The 15261-nt window shown below is 41.6% G+C and overlaps 2 protein-coding genes across 2 annotated transcripts in view; both read right to left on the bottom strand.

Annotated features, from left to right (window-relative positions):
• Positions 1-15261, bottom strand: part of LOC137562125 (zinc finger protein 850-like) — a 178175-nt gene that overhangs the window by 129139 nt on the left and 33775 nt on the right. The gene's annotated exons all lie outside the window — the stretch shown is intronic.
• On the bottom strand, positions 5550-6104 carry LOC137562126 (oocyte zinc finger protein XlCOF19-like). Its single transcript, XM_068273458.1, has one exon. The coding sequence runs from the start codon at positions 6102-6104 to the stop codon at positions 5550-5552; it is 555 nt and encodes a 184-aa protein (XP_068129559.1).

The raw sequence follows: 15261 nt of genomic DNA on the forward strand, positions 1-15261 counted from the left end.
ACAGGCTGCTCTAACGTGCGCCTGTAACGTCCCACTGTGAAACCAGCCTAAACCTAGAAATAATCATAACGCCAGGGAGGTTAAATGTTAAAATTTCCCTGCGTGGAGTTGTTTAATGTTTGTGAGGTCTCCCCCATCTATTATGCAGTAATACATAAAATATTGCCAAACTTTATTATTATTATTAATAATAATAAAAATAATAATAATAATAATCTCATGGTAACACAGCTGCATCCTAGTTTGCGAGTTCAAATGTGGTGGTTTTTGAATATAGCAGCTGGATTATTTATATGCTTCTTAAAATTTCTATAGCAACTACACAAGGCAGCACACTTTCAGAGCCGTCTGCAGAAATCAGTGAAAGCAGTTAGAGCAAACCCTATCGGCATGACATAAGAGCAGCGGTCACATGTTCTAGATTAGCATGTCTAAGAGGGTCTTCAAATCAAAAACTCTGCTAAAAAACCTGATGTCTTTACTATTACATACATGTTAACAAAATTATCAGTAAATACTTTTTTTTTATCATAGTGCCCCTTTAAAAAAGTGTAACAGTTAATCCCAAATCCAGTTCTTGTCAAGTATCTGCAGTTTCTCTGTCATCTCTAATGCTGAATAAGCTTCCAAATCATATGTACATTAATCGTCGATATTCATAATCCTGTGATGCGAGTGCTGTAATAACAGCGCAGGAAATGGGGGTGCAGCCGGCGCCACCATAGACCATAATAGGAATTACAGCTATAGCGGCGTACAGTAAGTACCGTATATACTCGCATATAAGCTGACCCGTGTATAAGCCGATGTACCCACTGTTCCCTCAAAAATCAGGAAAAAGTGATAGACTTGCGGATACGCCCCCTCCCCAGTATACCCCCCTCTACAATATAAATAGCAAGTTGTGCCCCCAGTATGAGGCCTCCCAATGTCCAGTATAAATGGTCAGATGCACACAAACAGCAAAGGCTTCCAAACATGGAGAGTAGAGTGTCTGTACATCACTTGCTCTTAAACTGCTGTCCAAAACAATCATTGATTAGCGTAACAAATAATTATTTAAAACATGTAGGAGCCTTATGTCATGCAGCTGACCCTCGGTGTGAGGCAGCCCCCTCTACATTGCCAGATGTCTGCTAATTGTCAGTGCCCTTCAGAACTTTGCTTTAGAAATGTTCAACAATGTAAATGGCTGTTCTGCAGACACCAGCAAGCTTAACAGTACATTTACTTGTGAGTTTCCTGAATGACTGATAGGGCTCGTTCACATCTAAGCGGGAATCGTGTGATTCTCGCTAATTGCTGAAGCGCTAGCGTTTTGTTTTTTTAAACGCTAGTGCTATTTTAGTCTACGGCCATGTTCACACTTGACCAATTATCGCTAATCGCAAACGTGTTACAAGCAGCATTTTTTCGGCGATTTTGGAGCGATCACCATTAGCATATATAGAACCGCTAATCGCGATCGCTCTAAAAACACAAATTTGTACAGTGATTTTTCCACGTTAAATCATCCACAGAAAACGCTAACGCAAATCGCTAGTGGTTAGCGATTTTAGGTGTGAACGAGTCCTAATTAGACAAACAAAAAACAAAGGATTATCCGTAATGTTAAGCTGGACTCACCAGGGCACCAATTGCCTCCCTGGGAACTTCAAAGAATGTAACTGCTCCCATAAATCCCTTCCATGGTAGAGCCATTATCTCCTCTGTACTTTACATCTCCATCTGCACTTCACGTGCTTCCTTCCTGAACTTTTGTGTCCTACTGCACATGTGCAGAACACAGCAAAGCATGCAGGGAGATGTAGTCTAAAAGATCCTTATTGTTTTAGCTTTCACTCGCTCTACTCCCCTCCCTCCCCCTGCAGCCGGGAAACTTTCACTTGTTTCTTTATTGCTACATTCCTCGCAGTGAGGGTGTGCTGTTATCTGCCGGGACCTGTGTTGTGTGACAGATAGGTGGCTGAACACTGATTATGCTCGGATCTGTATACGGCTGTGCTTGCAGCTCACTACGAGTGCTTCTGACATGGTAGTGAGCTGCAAGCACAGCAGTTTACAGCTCCGAGCATAAAGTGTTCAGCCTGTCACACAACACAGGTCCAGACACATAACACAGCACAGCCTAGCTGCGGGGATGCAGCAATTAAGAAACAAGTGAAAGTTTCCATCCGCTGAGAGTGAAATCATCAAAGAGGCAATGCTGCACAGATCGGGGACTGCTAATCAGCACACTACCGCACTCAGGGGCATGGAGGCGCAGACACAGTAGAAGACATTGCCAGCTGCCTCGCATATAAGCCAAAGGGGGGACTTTTCAGCACATTTTTCATGCTGAAAAATTTAGTTTATATGAGAGTATACACGGTAACTTCGGCACCATCAGAAGACGAAGCTGAAGTTACTTTTAAAACACTGTAATTCAGCCACCAGCAATAGCTGGCAGCCAAATTACATCATGCCCCACCATCCATGTTAACCTGTAGGGGGAATAGTAGTTAAAGGACACCTGGGGCGAAAATAAACTAATGAAATAAACAATTGTATCTATCTTCCTTCTCCTAAAAATAAGATATTCCACATTTTTATTTTATGTTTAAATCTACTTTTTACGTTTTAACTGTTTTATTGTTTTTGCTCAATGACACATTTGATGACGTATGCCAGAGCTAAAATCTATGAGCTACTGACCCTTTGTATCACTTTTCTGCTCTCAGAAGCCATTTTCTGCTAAGAAAGTGTTTTATAGGTGGAATTTCATATCAGTGAGGGTCACATTGTAGTCAATTCCTGTCTGAGTCAGGACTGAGTCAGCCACTTACATACCTGATATTTAACTATTTCAGGCAGAGAAAGAAAAAAAAAAAAGGAACAGAGCCTAGTTATTTATGTGCTAGGCACTGTACATACCCATGTCTATCCCATCATGTTACCTCAGGTATCCTTTAACGGTGCCAGGATCTGTGCAGGAGCAGCGCAAGCCATAAATCGGCTGTATCCTGCGCCCAAGTCTCCCGGCGGCAATCTCATAGGTACCCCTGTGATGTTACAGCAAAATGTCAAGGATTGATAGCCATAAAATCAAAGCTTGTTCTCTCCCCTCCCACATTCCAACTGCAGCTGATTGGCTAAAGGCAGCTCATTGTGAAACAAGGCTGAGAAGATAAAAGCTCCTACATTTGATCTATGCATCTATGCTGTGCTCACATGTGTTTATAAACGAAGCTTAAAGCGGATCCGAGATGAAAACCTAACTATAACAAGTAACTTGTCTATACAGTGGTGTGAAAAACTATTTGCCCCCTTCCTGATTTCTTATTCTTTTGCATGTTTGTCACACTTACGTGTTTCTGCTCATCAAAAACCGTTAACTATTAGTCAAAGATAACATAATTGAACACAAAATGCAGTTTTAAATGATGGTTTTTATTATTTAGCGAGAAAAAAAGCTCAAAACCTACATGACCCTGTGTGAAAAAGAAATTGCACCTAATAACTGGTTGGGCCACCCTTAGCAGCAATAACTGCAATCAAGTGTTTGCGATAACTTGCAACGAGTCTTTTACAGCGCCATGGATGAATTTTGTCCCACTCATCTTTGCAGAATTGTTGTAATTCAGCTTTATTTGAGGGTTTTCTAGCATGAACTGCCTTTTTAACGTCATGCCACAACATCTTAATAGGATTCAGGTCAGGACTTTGACTAGGCCACTCCAAAGTCTTCATTTTGTTTTTCTTCAGCCATTCAGAGGTGGATTTGCTGGTGTGTTTGGGTCATTGTCCTGCTGCAGCACCCAAGATCGCTTCAGCTTAAATTAACGAACAGATGGCCGGACATTCTCCTTCAGGATTTTTTAGTAGATAGTAGAATTCATGGTTCCATCTATCACAGAAAGCCTTCCAGGTCCTGAAGCAGCAAAACAGCCCCAGACCATTACACTACCACCACCATATTTTACTGTTGGTATGATGTTCTTTTGCTGAAATGCTGTGTTACTTCTACGCCAGATGTAACGGGACACGCACCTTCCAAAAAGTTCAACTTTTGTCTCGTCGGTCCACAAGGTATTTTCCCAAAAGTTTTGGCAATCATTAAGATGTTTTTTTAGCAAAATTGAGATGAGCCTTAATGTTCTTTTTGCTTAAAAGTGGTTTGCGCCTTGGATATCTGCCATGCAGGCCGTTTTTGCCCAGTCTCTTATGGTGGAGTCGTGAACACTGACCTTAATTGAGGCAAGTGAGGCCTGCAGTTCTTTAGATGTTGTCCTGGGATCTTTTGTGGCCTCTCAGATGAGATTTCTCTGCACTCTTGGGGTAATTTTGGTCGGCCAGCCACTCCTGGGAAGGTTCATCACTGTTCCATGTTTTTGCCATTTGTGGATAATGGCTCTCACTGTGGTTCACTGGAGTCCCAAAGCTTTAGAAATGGCTTTATAACCTTTACCAGAATGATAGATCTCAATTACAGTACTTTTGTTCTCATTTGTTCCTGAATTTCTTTGGATCTTGGCATGATGTCTAGCTTTTGAGGTGCTTTTGGTCTACTTCTCTTTGTCAGATAGCTCGTATTTAAGTGATTTCTTGATTGAAACAGGTGTGGCAGTAATCAGGCCTGGGGGTGACTACAGAAATTGAACTCAGGTGTGATAAACCACAGTTAAGTTATTTTTTAACAAGGGGGGCAATCATTTTTCACACAGGGCCATGTAGGTTTTGAGTTTTTTTTCTCACTAAATAATAAAAACCATCATTTAAAACTGCATTTTTTGTTCAATTATATTATCTTTGACTAATAGTTAACAGTTTATGATGAGCAGAAACATTTAAGTGTGACAAACATGCAAAAGAATAAGAAATCAGGAAGGGGGCAAATAGTTTTTCACACCACTGTATATCTTATCTAAAGTTTAGATCGTTTACACAGCAAATCTAGCTGCAAACAGCTTTAATAGAATATGATTATTTCATCCTGTGATACAATGACAGTAGCCATGTTGTTTGCAAACATTACACAGAGGCAGGCTTATCTGCATCTTGAGCAAAAAAAACCTAACCCCCCCTCCTCCTCCCTCTGAAATCTCTGGCTAGTAATACCTCCCCCTCCTCCTGTCCAGACTGAGCTCCCATGAGCCTTTGCTACTGTCTGAAAGTGCCTTGGCTCTCTGAAAACCTGTGGGCGTGGCTTGTTTAGTTTATAGGGAATTAAGAGTATTAAAACAAAAACAAAAAAGTATTTGGCTTGAGGAATGCCCTATAAACAAAAGGAAAGGAACACAATTATGCAATGAGTAAAATTTCATCTCAGATCCACTTTAATATGACAGTGCAGTTACTAGGGGAAGTAAGGGAGGAAATGACTTCAGCATTGGCTTCAGTCAGAGGTAGTAAATATGGAAAATGCCTGAAAAAGTTTTCTCTTGACTTTCTATATAACACTCACTTGAAACAAAATGTGGACAGTACAATACATTTGTTATGTAAGTAGAACAAGTATTGATTTGCGGTTTTTTGTTTTTTCCTGGGATAGTAAAACTGTTGCTCCCGCTTTAATCAAAAACAGATTTCAGGCCCATTTCCACTCGCTCATGTATTGTCTGATGATGAATATTGAACATTTGTTGATTTCTAAAAGACTTCTCAAATTCCGAGCAAGAAAACGGCTTCCATCCAGTGTGTGTACTCTGGTGTCTTTCAAGGTGCGACTTCCGAGCGAAAGATTTCCCACATTCAGAGCAAGAAAACCGCTTCACTCCAGTGTGGGTACTCTGGTGTACTGTAAGGTGCGACTTATGATAAAAAGACTTCTCACATTCAGAGCATGAAAATGGCTTCACTTCGGTGTGAATCTTCTGGTGTGCTCGGAGGCTTGATTTTGAAGTAAAATATTTTGGACATTCTGAGCAGGAAAAAGGCCTCTCTCCAGTATGAAGTATCTGATGAGCCATGAGGGTTTCTTTCTGACTAAAACATTTTTCACATACAGAGCAAGAAAATGGCTTTTCTCCAGTGTGGACTCTCATGTGTTTTAGAAGATTTCCCCTTTGATTAAATGATTTCTCACATTCAGAGCAAGAAAAACACTTTTCTCCGCTGTCACTCATCATGTGCTGATAGTGGTCCACTTGTAAAGTATATTAAGACATATACAGCAATGCCACCTGTAATTAAAGATATTATATTTTAAAGTTACTATATCTGAAGAAACTTTTTGACAACACATCAAAATAAACTAAATGGTCCCGTTTCTGAAGATGAAACAGGATGTCGGCTTGAAAATGCTTCAGATATCCTGTCCAGTAGCCCTGTGTGCATAAAGAGCATATAGAGTCTGGGGAATCCGGGTTTAAAACTGTGAGAATTGAAGCAAATCAAATTTTACTGTTGGAATAAAAAAATATCTGTTTTGCAATTTTTGGCTCCACCCACTCTTATAATTTGAATCTCAGTCACCCAATGACCGACTGTACCAAGTTTGAAGTTCCTGCCATTAGCAGTGAAAGTTAAAAAAAAAAAAAAAAAAAAAAGTTAAAAAGTAAAGTATTCATAGCCAGAATACCAGAACAGGTACAATATAATCTCATGACAATACTCCCCCACCCGCTCTCTCTCTCTGATCCTCCAATGGATGTCTACCCCTCACATCTCTTACTCAGTCACGAAGCCCCACTACTTCTCCAGAGCAGCCCCTATTCAATGGAATGCCGTCTCATCCACTCATCAGGATCACCCCCACCTTCAATTCAATCAAGCAGGCCTTAAAGAGGAGCTGTTAGGTATAAGGTCCCAGAGGAAAAAAAAAAACACATATAACAGTAGCTAAATATTGGCTGTACTTACATTACATATGCATATCACTGTCCACGTTTGGATTTCCCTGAATTTTTATATAGTATTTGCAGAGATTGATGCTCCTGACAGCTCACGGCAGGCTCCATCTTTGACTGTCTTGTCTAAAGCCAATTGTGATGTAATATCCTCCCTTACCCTGCTTCCTGATTGATTATTCTTTAGCCCTCCCGAGTTCCAGCCATCCAGTGGGGGGGGGGGGGTGGCGGGGTGCGGGCGATCGTCCTGGGGAGACTGTCAGATGAACAGAGGTGAGCCGTTTTCCAAATCTTTGAATCATTTGCAGCAGTGAGAGAAGCTGCAGTTCCTGTTTCTTCCAGACATCCACTGTGAACCGAGTCTCGGATGATTCGACTCACAAAAAACAAAAAAGATCCGGATCGTTCTTGATCCAACAACACTACTGTGCAGTGAATATTAATTAGCCATGTGGCTAGGAACAATAGCTGACTGCACTGTGTACAGCCCATTGATTTTTCAGTGCTGGGAGTTGGGCTGCGTTACAGGCTGCTGTAACATGAGCCTGTAAGGTCTCACTGTGAAAGCAGCCTTAGGGCCCATTCACACTTGTGCGTTTTCAGAGCGATTTCAGCTTTGCTGAAAATCGGCAGTGATTTGAAAAACGTGTGCACAATGAAAGTGTATGGAAGTGTTCTCATCTAAGCATTTAGCGATTTGCTGAAACGCAAACGCGTTGCATGCAGCGTTTTCTGAGCGTTTCTGGAGCGATTAGCGTTTCAATAAAAGTATTTGAATTGAACTAGAAATTGCAAAACGCTAATCGCTGGAAAAATGCTCTCTATACAGTGAAAAATCGCTAGGAAAAAACACCAAAAAAACACTCAGCATTTTGCATTAGCGTTTAGCGATTTCTAGTGTGAATGGGCCCTTAGGGCGGGATAGGGAAATGAAGGTGAGGACCTCCCTGTGCAGTGGAGAGAAAAAACCCTCCCAGCATGCTCTGCAGTATCTGTTATGCAGCCTGGCAGCCTCCTTAGGAGCTTGGGAATAAAGAGGATTGCTATTCAGCAAACGTCGTAAGATTTTTAACTTCAGTATTGCCTTTTTGGCTTTCTTCTAAACTGTTTAACACAGGAGAATAGAGGTTTAAATTAGCTTTTGTAGCCTTACAGTTACTCACTCGAAGACCCATTTGTTCACCTTTGTTTGCCTGCCATGTTCATAACTGTGGCATGTACTGCACTGTCTTTTGAACAGCCATGCTTATTAATAATTGTAATTAGAGACCACTTACAGCAAATGAATGGACAATTTTCAATATAGACAAAATAATGCAGTGTGTGTGTGTGTGTGTGTGTGTGTGTGTGTGTGTGTGTGTGTGTGTGTGTGTGTGTGTGTGTGTGTGTGTGTTGTAAAGTGTGTGTGTGTGTTGTAAAGTGTGTGTGTGTGTGTTGCAAAGTGTGTGTGTTGCAAAGTGTGTGTGTGTGTGTTGTAAAGTGTGTGTGTGTGTGTGTTGTAAAGTGTGTGTGTGTGTGTGTGTTGTAAAGTGTGTGTGTGTGTTGTAAAGTGTGTGTGTTGTAAAGTGTGTGTGTGTGTGTGTGTTGTAAAGTGTGTGTGTGTGTTGTAAAGTGTGTGTGTGTTGTAAAGTGTGTGTGTGTGTGTGTGTGTTGTAAAGTGTGTGCGTGTTGTAAAGTGCGTGTGTGTGTGTTGTAAAGTGCGTGTGTGTGTGTGTTGTAAAGTGCGTGTGTGTGTGCCGGCGTGTGTTGTAAAGTGCGTGTGTGTGTGTGTTGTAAAGTGTGTGTGTGTGTGTGTGTGTGTGTGTGTGTGTGTGTGTGGGCGTGTGTTGTAAAGTGTGTGTATGTGTGTGTTGTAAAGTGTGTGTGTTGTAAAGTGTGTGTGTGTTGTAAAGTGTGTGTGTGTTGTAAAGTGTGTGTGTGTTGTAAAGTGTGTGTGTGTTGTAAAGTGTGTGTGTGTTGTAAAGTGTGTGTGTGTTGTAAAGTGTGTGTGTTGTAAAGTGTGTGTGTGTGTGTTGTAAAGTGTGTGTGTGTGTGTTGTAAAGTGTGTGTGTGTGTGTGTGTGTGTGTGTGTGTGTGTGTGTGTGTGTGTGTGTTGTAAAGTGTGTGTACAGTAAGCCTAATTGGTGGTGGAAAAAACAAGATATAGTTCGTTTAATTGTGATAAGTAATGCTAAAGTTATAGACGAATTAATGGAAGGAGCGCTGAAAGGTGAAAATTGCTCTGGTGGTCAGGGGGTACAACCCCTCAGTGGTGAAGTGGTTAAATTGCTGCCATTCTTGCACTGTTAATGGCATAAGCCTCAAATATATATATATATATATATATATATATATCTCCGGCAATGTGGAATAATATGCTATAAGGCAATATGGTGAAATGTGCCTCTTTAACCTCAACATGGTAAGCAATGTCCCATTGATAACACTCACATACCAGACACTTGTTAGCAACAATGGCAAAGGTGGTTTTTACACATTTCCTAATTTATTTTTTTTAGTACCTTTTTTTATTATTTTGGCTTAGCTTGCATGATTTCATCTGTGAAAGGCCTCATAGCATGAAAGCAAAAGGTCAAAGGCCTCATCATCCAGGAAGGTGCAGGGATAGGCAGGTGCATGGGTGTTAGGCCAATGCCATGGCCCATAGATGTGAAGCTGTCTCTCTAGTAGTTCCATCCACACAGGTGTACAGGTGTACAACACAATGCTTTGGATGTTGGCCTTCATCTACCTGTATGTGCAATGTAGTGCTGCATATGTATGTCCTGTTGCTAGTAATCATCACATTTAACCATTTCAGCCGCCCTGACGTCCAGGCGGCTGCTCTGCTGCGATGACGTGCTTCGGCGCGTCCCCGTGCTGTTCCCCGGTAGCCCTGTGATCAGTGAACGGGAACATGGTTCCCAATCACTGATCAAAATCCCCAGCAGAAAAACCGATGGTCTCTTACCAGAGGCCGCAGTCTTTCTGCAAAAAAAAAAAAAAAAAAAAAGTTTCCCCGTCCTCCTTGTGCTTCCGGTTAGCGAGAAGCACAAGATTAAAAAAAAAAAAAATCAAGGTAATATTAAAACTACATCTACAAACATTTTTGAAGAGAATTCGCACACCATTTTAACATTTAAAATTAACTGTTTATTTCCCACACCAAAAAATTACCCAAATAAAAAAATTGAAAAATGTATACATTTATATTGAATTAAAAACAAAAAACAACAACAAAAAAAAAAAAAAAACAAATAGTTACCTAAGGGTCTGAACTTTTTAAATATGCATGTGAAGGGGGTATACTATGAACATTTTTAAAATTATAAGCTTGGAAATAGTGATGGACGCAATATGGAAAAAATGCACCTTTATTTCCAAATAAAATATTGGCGCCATACATTGTGATAGGGACAAAATTTAAATGGTGTAATAACCGAGACAAACGGGCAAATAAAATACATAGGTTTTAATTATGGTAGCATGGAATATTTTAAAGCTATAATGGACGAAAACTGAGAAATAATGAATGTTTCCATTTTTTTTTTCTTATTAATCCTGTTAAAATGCATTTATAAAAAAATAATTGTTAGCAAAATGTACCACCAAAAGAAAGCCTAATTAGTGGCGGAAAAAACAAGATATAGATCAATAACTTGTGATAAGTAGTGATAAAGTTATTAGCGAATGAATGGGAGGTGAAAATTGCTCTGATGCATAAGGTGAAAAATCCCCGCGGGCTGAAATGGTTAAATTGACTTTTTTTTTCAGTTGAACAATTGAGGACCTGATGGAAGTCGGTTTGTGATATTTATCAGATGTGGAGAGACAAAAGAGGGAAGAAAGAAGTGGTGCTGGCGCGCTAGCAAACGCAAACTATACAAATTTGCAAAGTTATTGGAGTTCCTCAAGCCACATATTACTAATGGAGTGTAAGTATGGGCACTGATGCAGGGGTAAGCCATGATGCTTACAATGAATATGGTGAGGATTGTTACTATTCTCTTTTCGTAATCTCCCGAGCGGTATGCCCAACACTGTGTCGGGCAAGGAATTTTTGCTGAAAGTAGTATGCCCGAGTGCCGGGCATGCCGCTCAGGGGTTTTTCCTAGCTACAGGAGCCCCATTGTATAAGTTAGTTAGTTAGGTGCAGGGGCTCCTATACATGATATGCAGCATTAGGGATATTAGGCATAGTGGGGGCATCTACCTAGCCTAACTTGGGGGGCATCTACCTAGCCTATCTTGGGGGGCTCCTACCTAGCCTATCCTGGGGGGAATCTACCTAGCCTATCCAGGGGGCCTTTACCTAGCCCATTTTGGGGGGCTCCTACCTAGCCTATCTTGGGGGGCACCTACCTAGCCTATCTTGGGGGGCACCTACCTAGCCCATCTTGGGAATCTACCTAGCCTATCTTGGGGGGAATCTACCTAGCCTATCTTTGGGGGCATCTACCTAGCCTATCTTTGGGGGCATCTACCTAGCCTATCTTTGGGGGCATCTACCTAGCCTATCCAGGGGGGCATCTACCTAGCCTATCCAGGGGGGCATCTACCTAGCCTATCCAGGGGGGCATCTACCTAGCCTATCCAGGGGGGCATCTACCTAGCCTATCCAGGGGGGCATCTACCTAGCCTATCCAGGGGGGCATCTACCTAGCCTATCCAGGGGGGCATCTACCTAGCCTATCCAGGGGGGCATCTACCTAGCCTATCTTGTGGGGCACCTAAGCAGCCTATCCTGGGGGCATCTACCTAGCCTATTTTGGGGGGCACCTAAGCAGCCTATCCTGGGGGACATCTACCTAGCCTATCCAGAGGGACACTTACCTAGCCTATCCTGGGGGATACCTGCACCTACTTAGTCTATACTGAGTGACACCTGTACATACCTACGTACCTAGCCTATACTAGGGGACACTTGAACCTAACTAGCCTATACTGAGCGACACCTGTACTTACCTAGCCTGTACTGGGGGGGGGGGGCACCTGTACCTAGCTATCCTGTACTGGGGGCACCTAGACCTGGCTACATACCTACAATAATCTGCGGGGAATTCCGAAGACGGGCACCACGTGGTGGCGACACAGGACAGGTAATGTATAAACGCACACACGAGAGTACATTTTTACATTGAGGGGGCAGCGACGAGGCAACGGGCATGGCCGATTCCCGAGCGATCATATTGACATTTTTTGGGAATCAGCCTGCGGAGTATGGGTAGCCGACCAATCTCTCTAATCAGATTTGATTAGAGAAAGATTTGTCTTTTGGTTGAATCTGCCCATCATCTTTATCTCTATCTCATGCAAGGCCACCTTTACTTTTTATATTAGTGCAGGTTGAGCAGCTACAGCTTGGATGTATAAATGAGCAGAGATTTTGGGGAGTAATGTTGAAATTTAGTTTAGATTTTGTGTTTCAAGCTTTTATTGGACTCAAAATGTACACTAGGTTTCAATATGTTTTATTGACATTTTTTAAAATTATAATAGTCATTTCAATGACATATCTTAATAATGCTCAAAAGTACACTAGACCCCTGCTTGACACATTTTGTTAAGTTACAGGAAAAAGGTTATGAAAATAAATTGGATCACTTTTTGCACAGAAATCCATCAGAAACTGAACGCCGAGGAGGTTAACAGTACTGAAGACAGTTTTCCTGATGAAGACACCCTAGGACCTTCAAATAAAAATTTAGATATCAGTGACCCTTCATCACAGAGTACTAGCACAACATCTGAGCAGGACGAAGAGTCCAACATGCCCACGCACTCCCCAGACAGCCCATCCACACGTCACCACCAGTTACACGTGATGTGTCATACAGAAGTAGACCCAGCTTTCAGTACAGAAAATCAGGAAGAGGCATGAGTAGAGATGAATATGATATAAAAATGGTTACATCCATAGAAAAAGCTGTCAAAAATATGGAAAAAAGAAATCAAGCTTTTGACGCACTGAAGGAGCCCTGTACTCAAAAACTTCCTGAGGAGAAATTGTTGCTAGCTAAACGTGATATGATTGAGATTTTGAACAAATATAGGACACCAGAGCCACCTTTGCAAAACCAAAACAATGCAGATTATGGCCATAGTCATATGGGTCAACATGAGCCATTCAGGTACCGAGTACAGCAACCTTACTATAATCAACCTGTCTATAACTGATTACTCAATGCCAAGTATACCACCTTATCCTCATATGTTTGCACAGCAGTACTATCCACCCATCCCTCTCCTGACACACCAGTGTATACAGATCTAAGTGGTCAAGGTAGTGGTTACGACAGGCCACACCAAGAGTTCCCAGCCAGTCAGACAGACAGTATATCAGCAGAATTGTTTGTGGACGATAATTAATGTGTCCTCCTTCCATTTAGGTTATATTTTTGTTTTTATGTTATTGCTCACATTTTATGTTGCAAAGATTTTACTGTTATTTCTTATCTTACAAAATGACATTTTTTAACATGTCAGTGTAAAAAATTGTTTTGCTCATGCTCTGGGTACAACATATAAGCTGCATCAACAGTGTAGGTCATTGTTGAAGTCTGGGCCACAAATTGTCCTGCCCATATTGTACGCTCTTGAGCACCACAAAAATGTCATTATGACAAGTGTACCATTGTCATTTGTTGGTTGCAAATATAACAATTCCTGCTGTTAACTGTTTTAATTTTTTGGAAAAATGGCAGCCTTTAAAACAAAAACAAAACAAAAAAAAATTAATACACTAAAACAAAAGCATTTGTACTCTTTTTTTTTTTTTTTTTTTTTTTAGATAAGTTAAAGTATTGCAGGATGGTGATATCTGACTAAAACAACACATATGAGGTGCAATTGGCTATGAGGGAACATTCAATACCTTATATATGGTACTACAGAAACACATGCAAAAAAAAAAAAAAAAACAACATGCAAATCAGCTGACTATAATCAATCAGGTGTATACACATATTTTTTAAGGCTGAACACACAAATCAAGGTAAACTGAGTGACATTGAACCATGAAATCTCTGCTGACATTCAGGGGATGCACCCAGTACTGACGAGGCCGGGCCCTTCTACTCATGAAGACCTCAACACACAAAAGAACAAGCAACTCATCTTCCATGGCTATAGTCCTCTCCACAACCCACAAAGCATTGCAGGTAAGACTCCCCTTATATATGCTACACATTTAATCTTTAATAATGTTAATGTGCATTATTTGGTGCAAGGGCTCTTCAAAATCTTCAAAAATAGCTAAAAAACACCCCCCCCCCCCTCAAAACAAAATGCATACAAAAAGCGCGCAAAAAAACACGCCCTGCCCTCCCAAATGCCGGGAATTGGAAAAAAAAATGCATTAACCTCCTGGGCGATACAATAATATCGCCAGGGGGCGGCGCAGCACTTTTTTTTTTTTTTTTTTTAATCATGTAGCTAGCCTAGCGTTAGCTACATGATGGCGCTGTGCAGCGGCATCCCCCCACCCCCTCCGATCGCCTCCGGCGATCAAAGCAAACAGGAAACCCCGTTCAGAACGGGATTTCCTGTTTGGCTTCCCCCGTCGCCATGGCGACGATCGGGATGATGTCGTGACGTCAGAGGGAGTCCCGATCCACCCCTCAGCGCTGCCTGGCACTGATTGGCCAGGCTGTGCACAGGGTCGGGGGGGGGGGGGGGGGGGGCGGCGCGGCACGGCGGGTAGCGGCGAATCAGCGCGGAGCGGCGGCGATCGGTATATACACGCAGCTAGCAAAGCGCTAGCTGCGTGCAACAACAAAAAAAAAATTATGCAAAATCGGCCCACCAGGGCCTGAGAAATCCTCTGCGGCGGCTTACCCCGAGCTCAGCTCGGGATTATCGCCCAGAGGGTTAAAAATCGCAAACCGTGAATGCAAACTGAACGCAATGTGAACAAGGCCTAAAAAATAAAAACCTGATGTCTTTACTATTACATACATGTTACCAAGATTATCAGTATATACTTTTTTATCATAGTGCCCCTTTATAAAACTGACAAGTTTGAGTGTAACAGCTAATCCCAAATCCAGTTCTTGTCATGTATCTGCAGGTTCTCTGTCATCTCTGATGCTGAATAAGCTTCCAAATCACATGTATATTAATCTTCTATACTCATAATCCTGTGATGTTATAGCAAAATACCAAGAATTGTCAGCCATAAAATCAAATTCCCTTTACCCACTGCTCTGTGTTTAATATGCAGTCTATAACCTGACCCTGCATTGCAAGCATTCCAACATCATCATAAATGTTTCTGATGTAATAAATCTTATCTCAGTCAACCTGGCTCTATTTGGTACATTGCCAGGGAAAAGGAAGGGTGTTATCTCCCCTCCCACATTCCTGCTCCAGCTGATTGGCTAAAGGCAGTTCAGTGTGAAACGAGGCTGAGAAGACAGAAGAAGAAGACTGAAGAAGACTGAAATATGATCTATGC

The sequence above is a fragment of the Hyperolius riggenbachi genome, chromosome 3 (assembly GCF_040937935.1).
Source record: "Hyperolius riggenbachi isolate aHypRig1 chromosome 3, aHypRig1.pri, whole genome shotgun sequence".
Taxonomy (NCBI): Eukaryota; Metazoa; Chordata; class Amphibia; order Anura; family Hyperoliidae; genus Hyperolius; species Hyperolius riggenbachi.

What these genes read in the sequence shown, in the direction of transcription:
- LOC137562126 (XM_068273458.1), bottom strand. Translation starts at nt 6,104, where the DNA reads ATGAGTGACAGCGGAGAAAAGTGTTTTTCTTGCTCTGAATGTGAGAAA.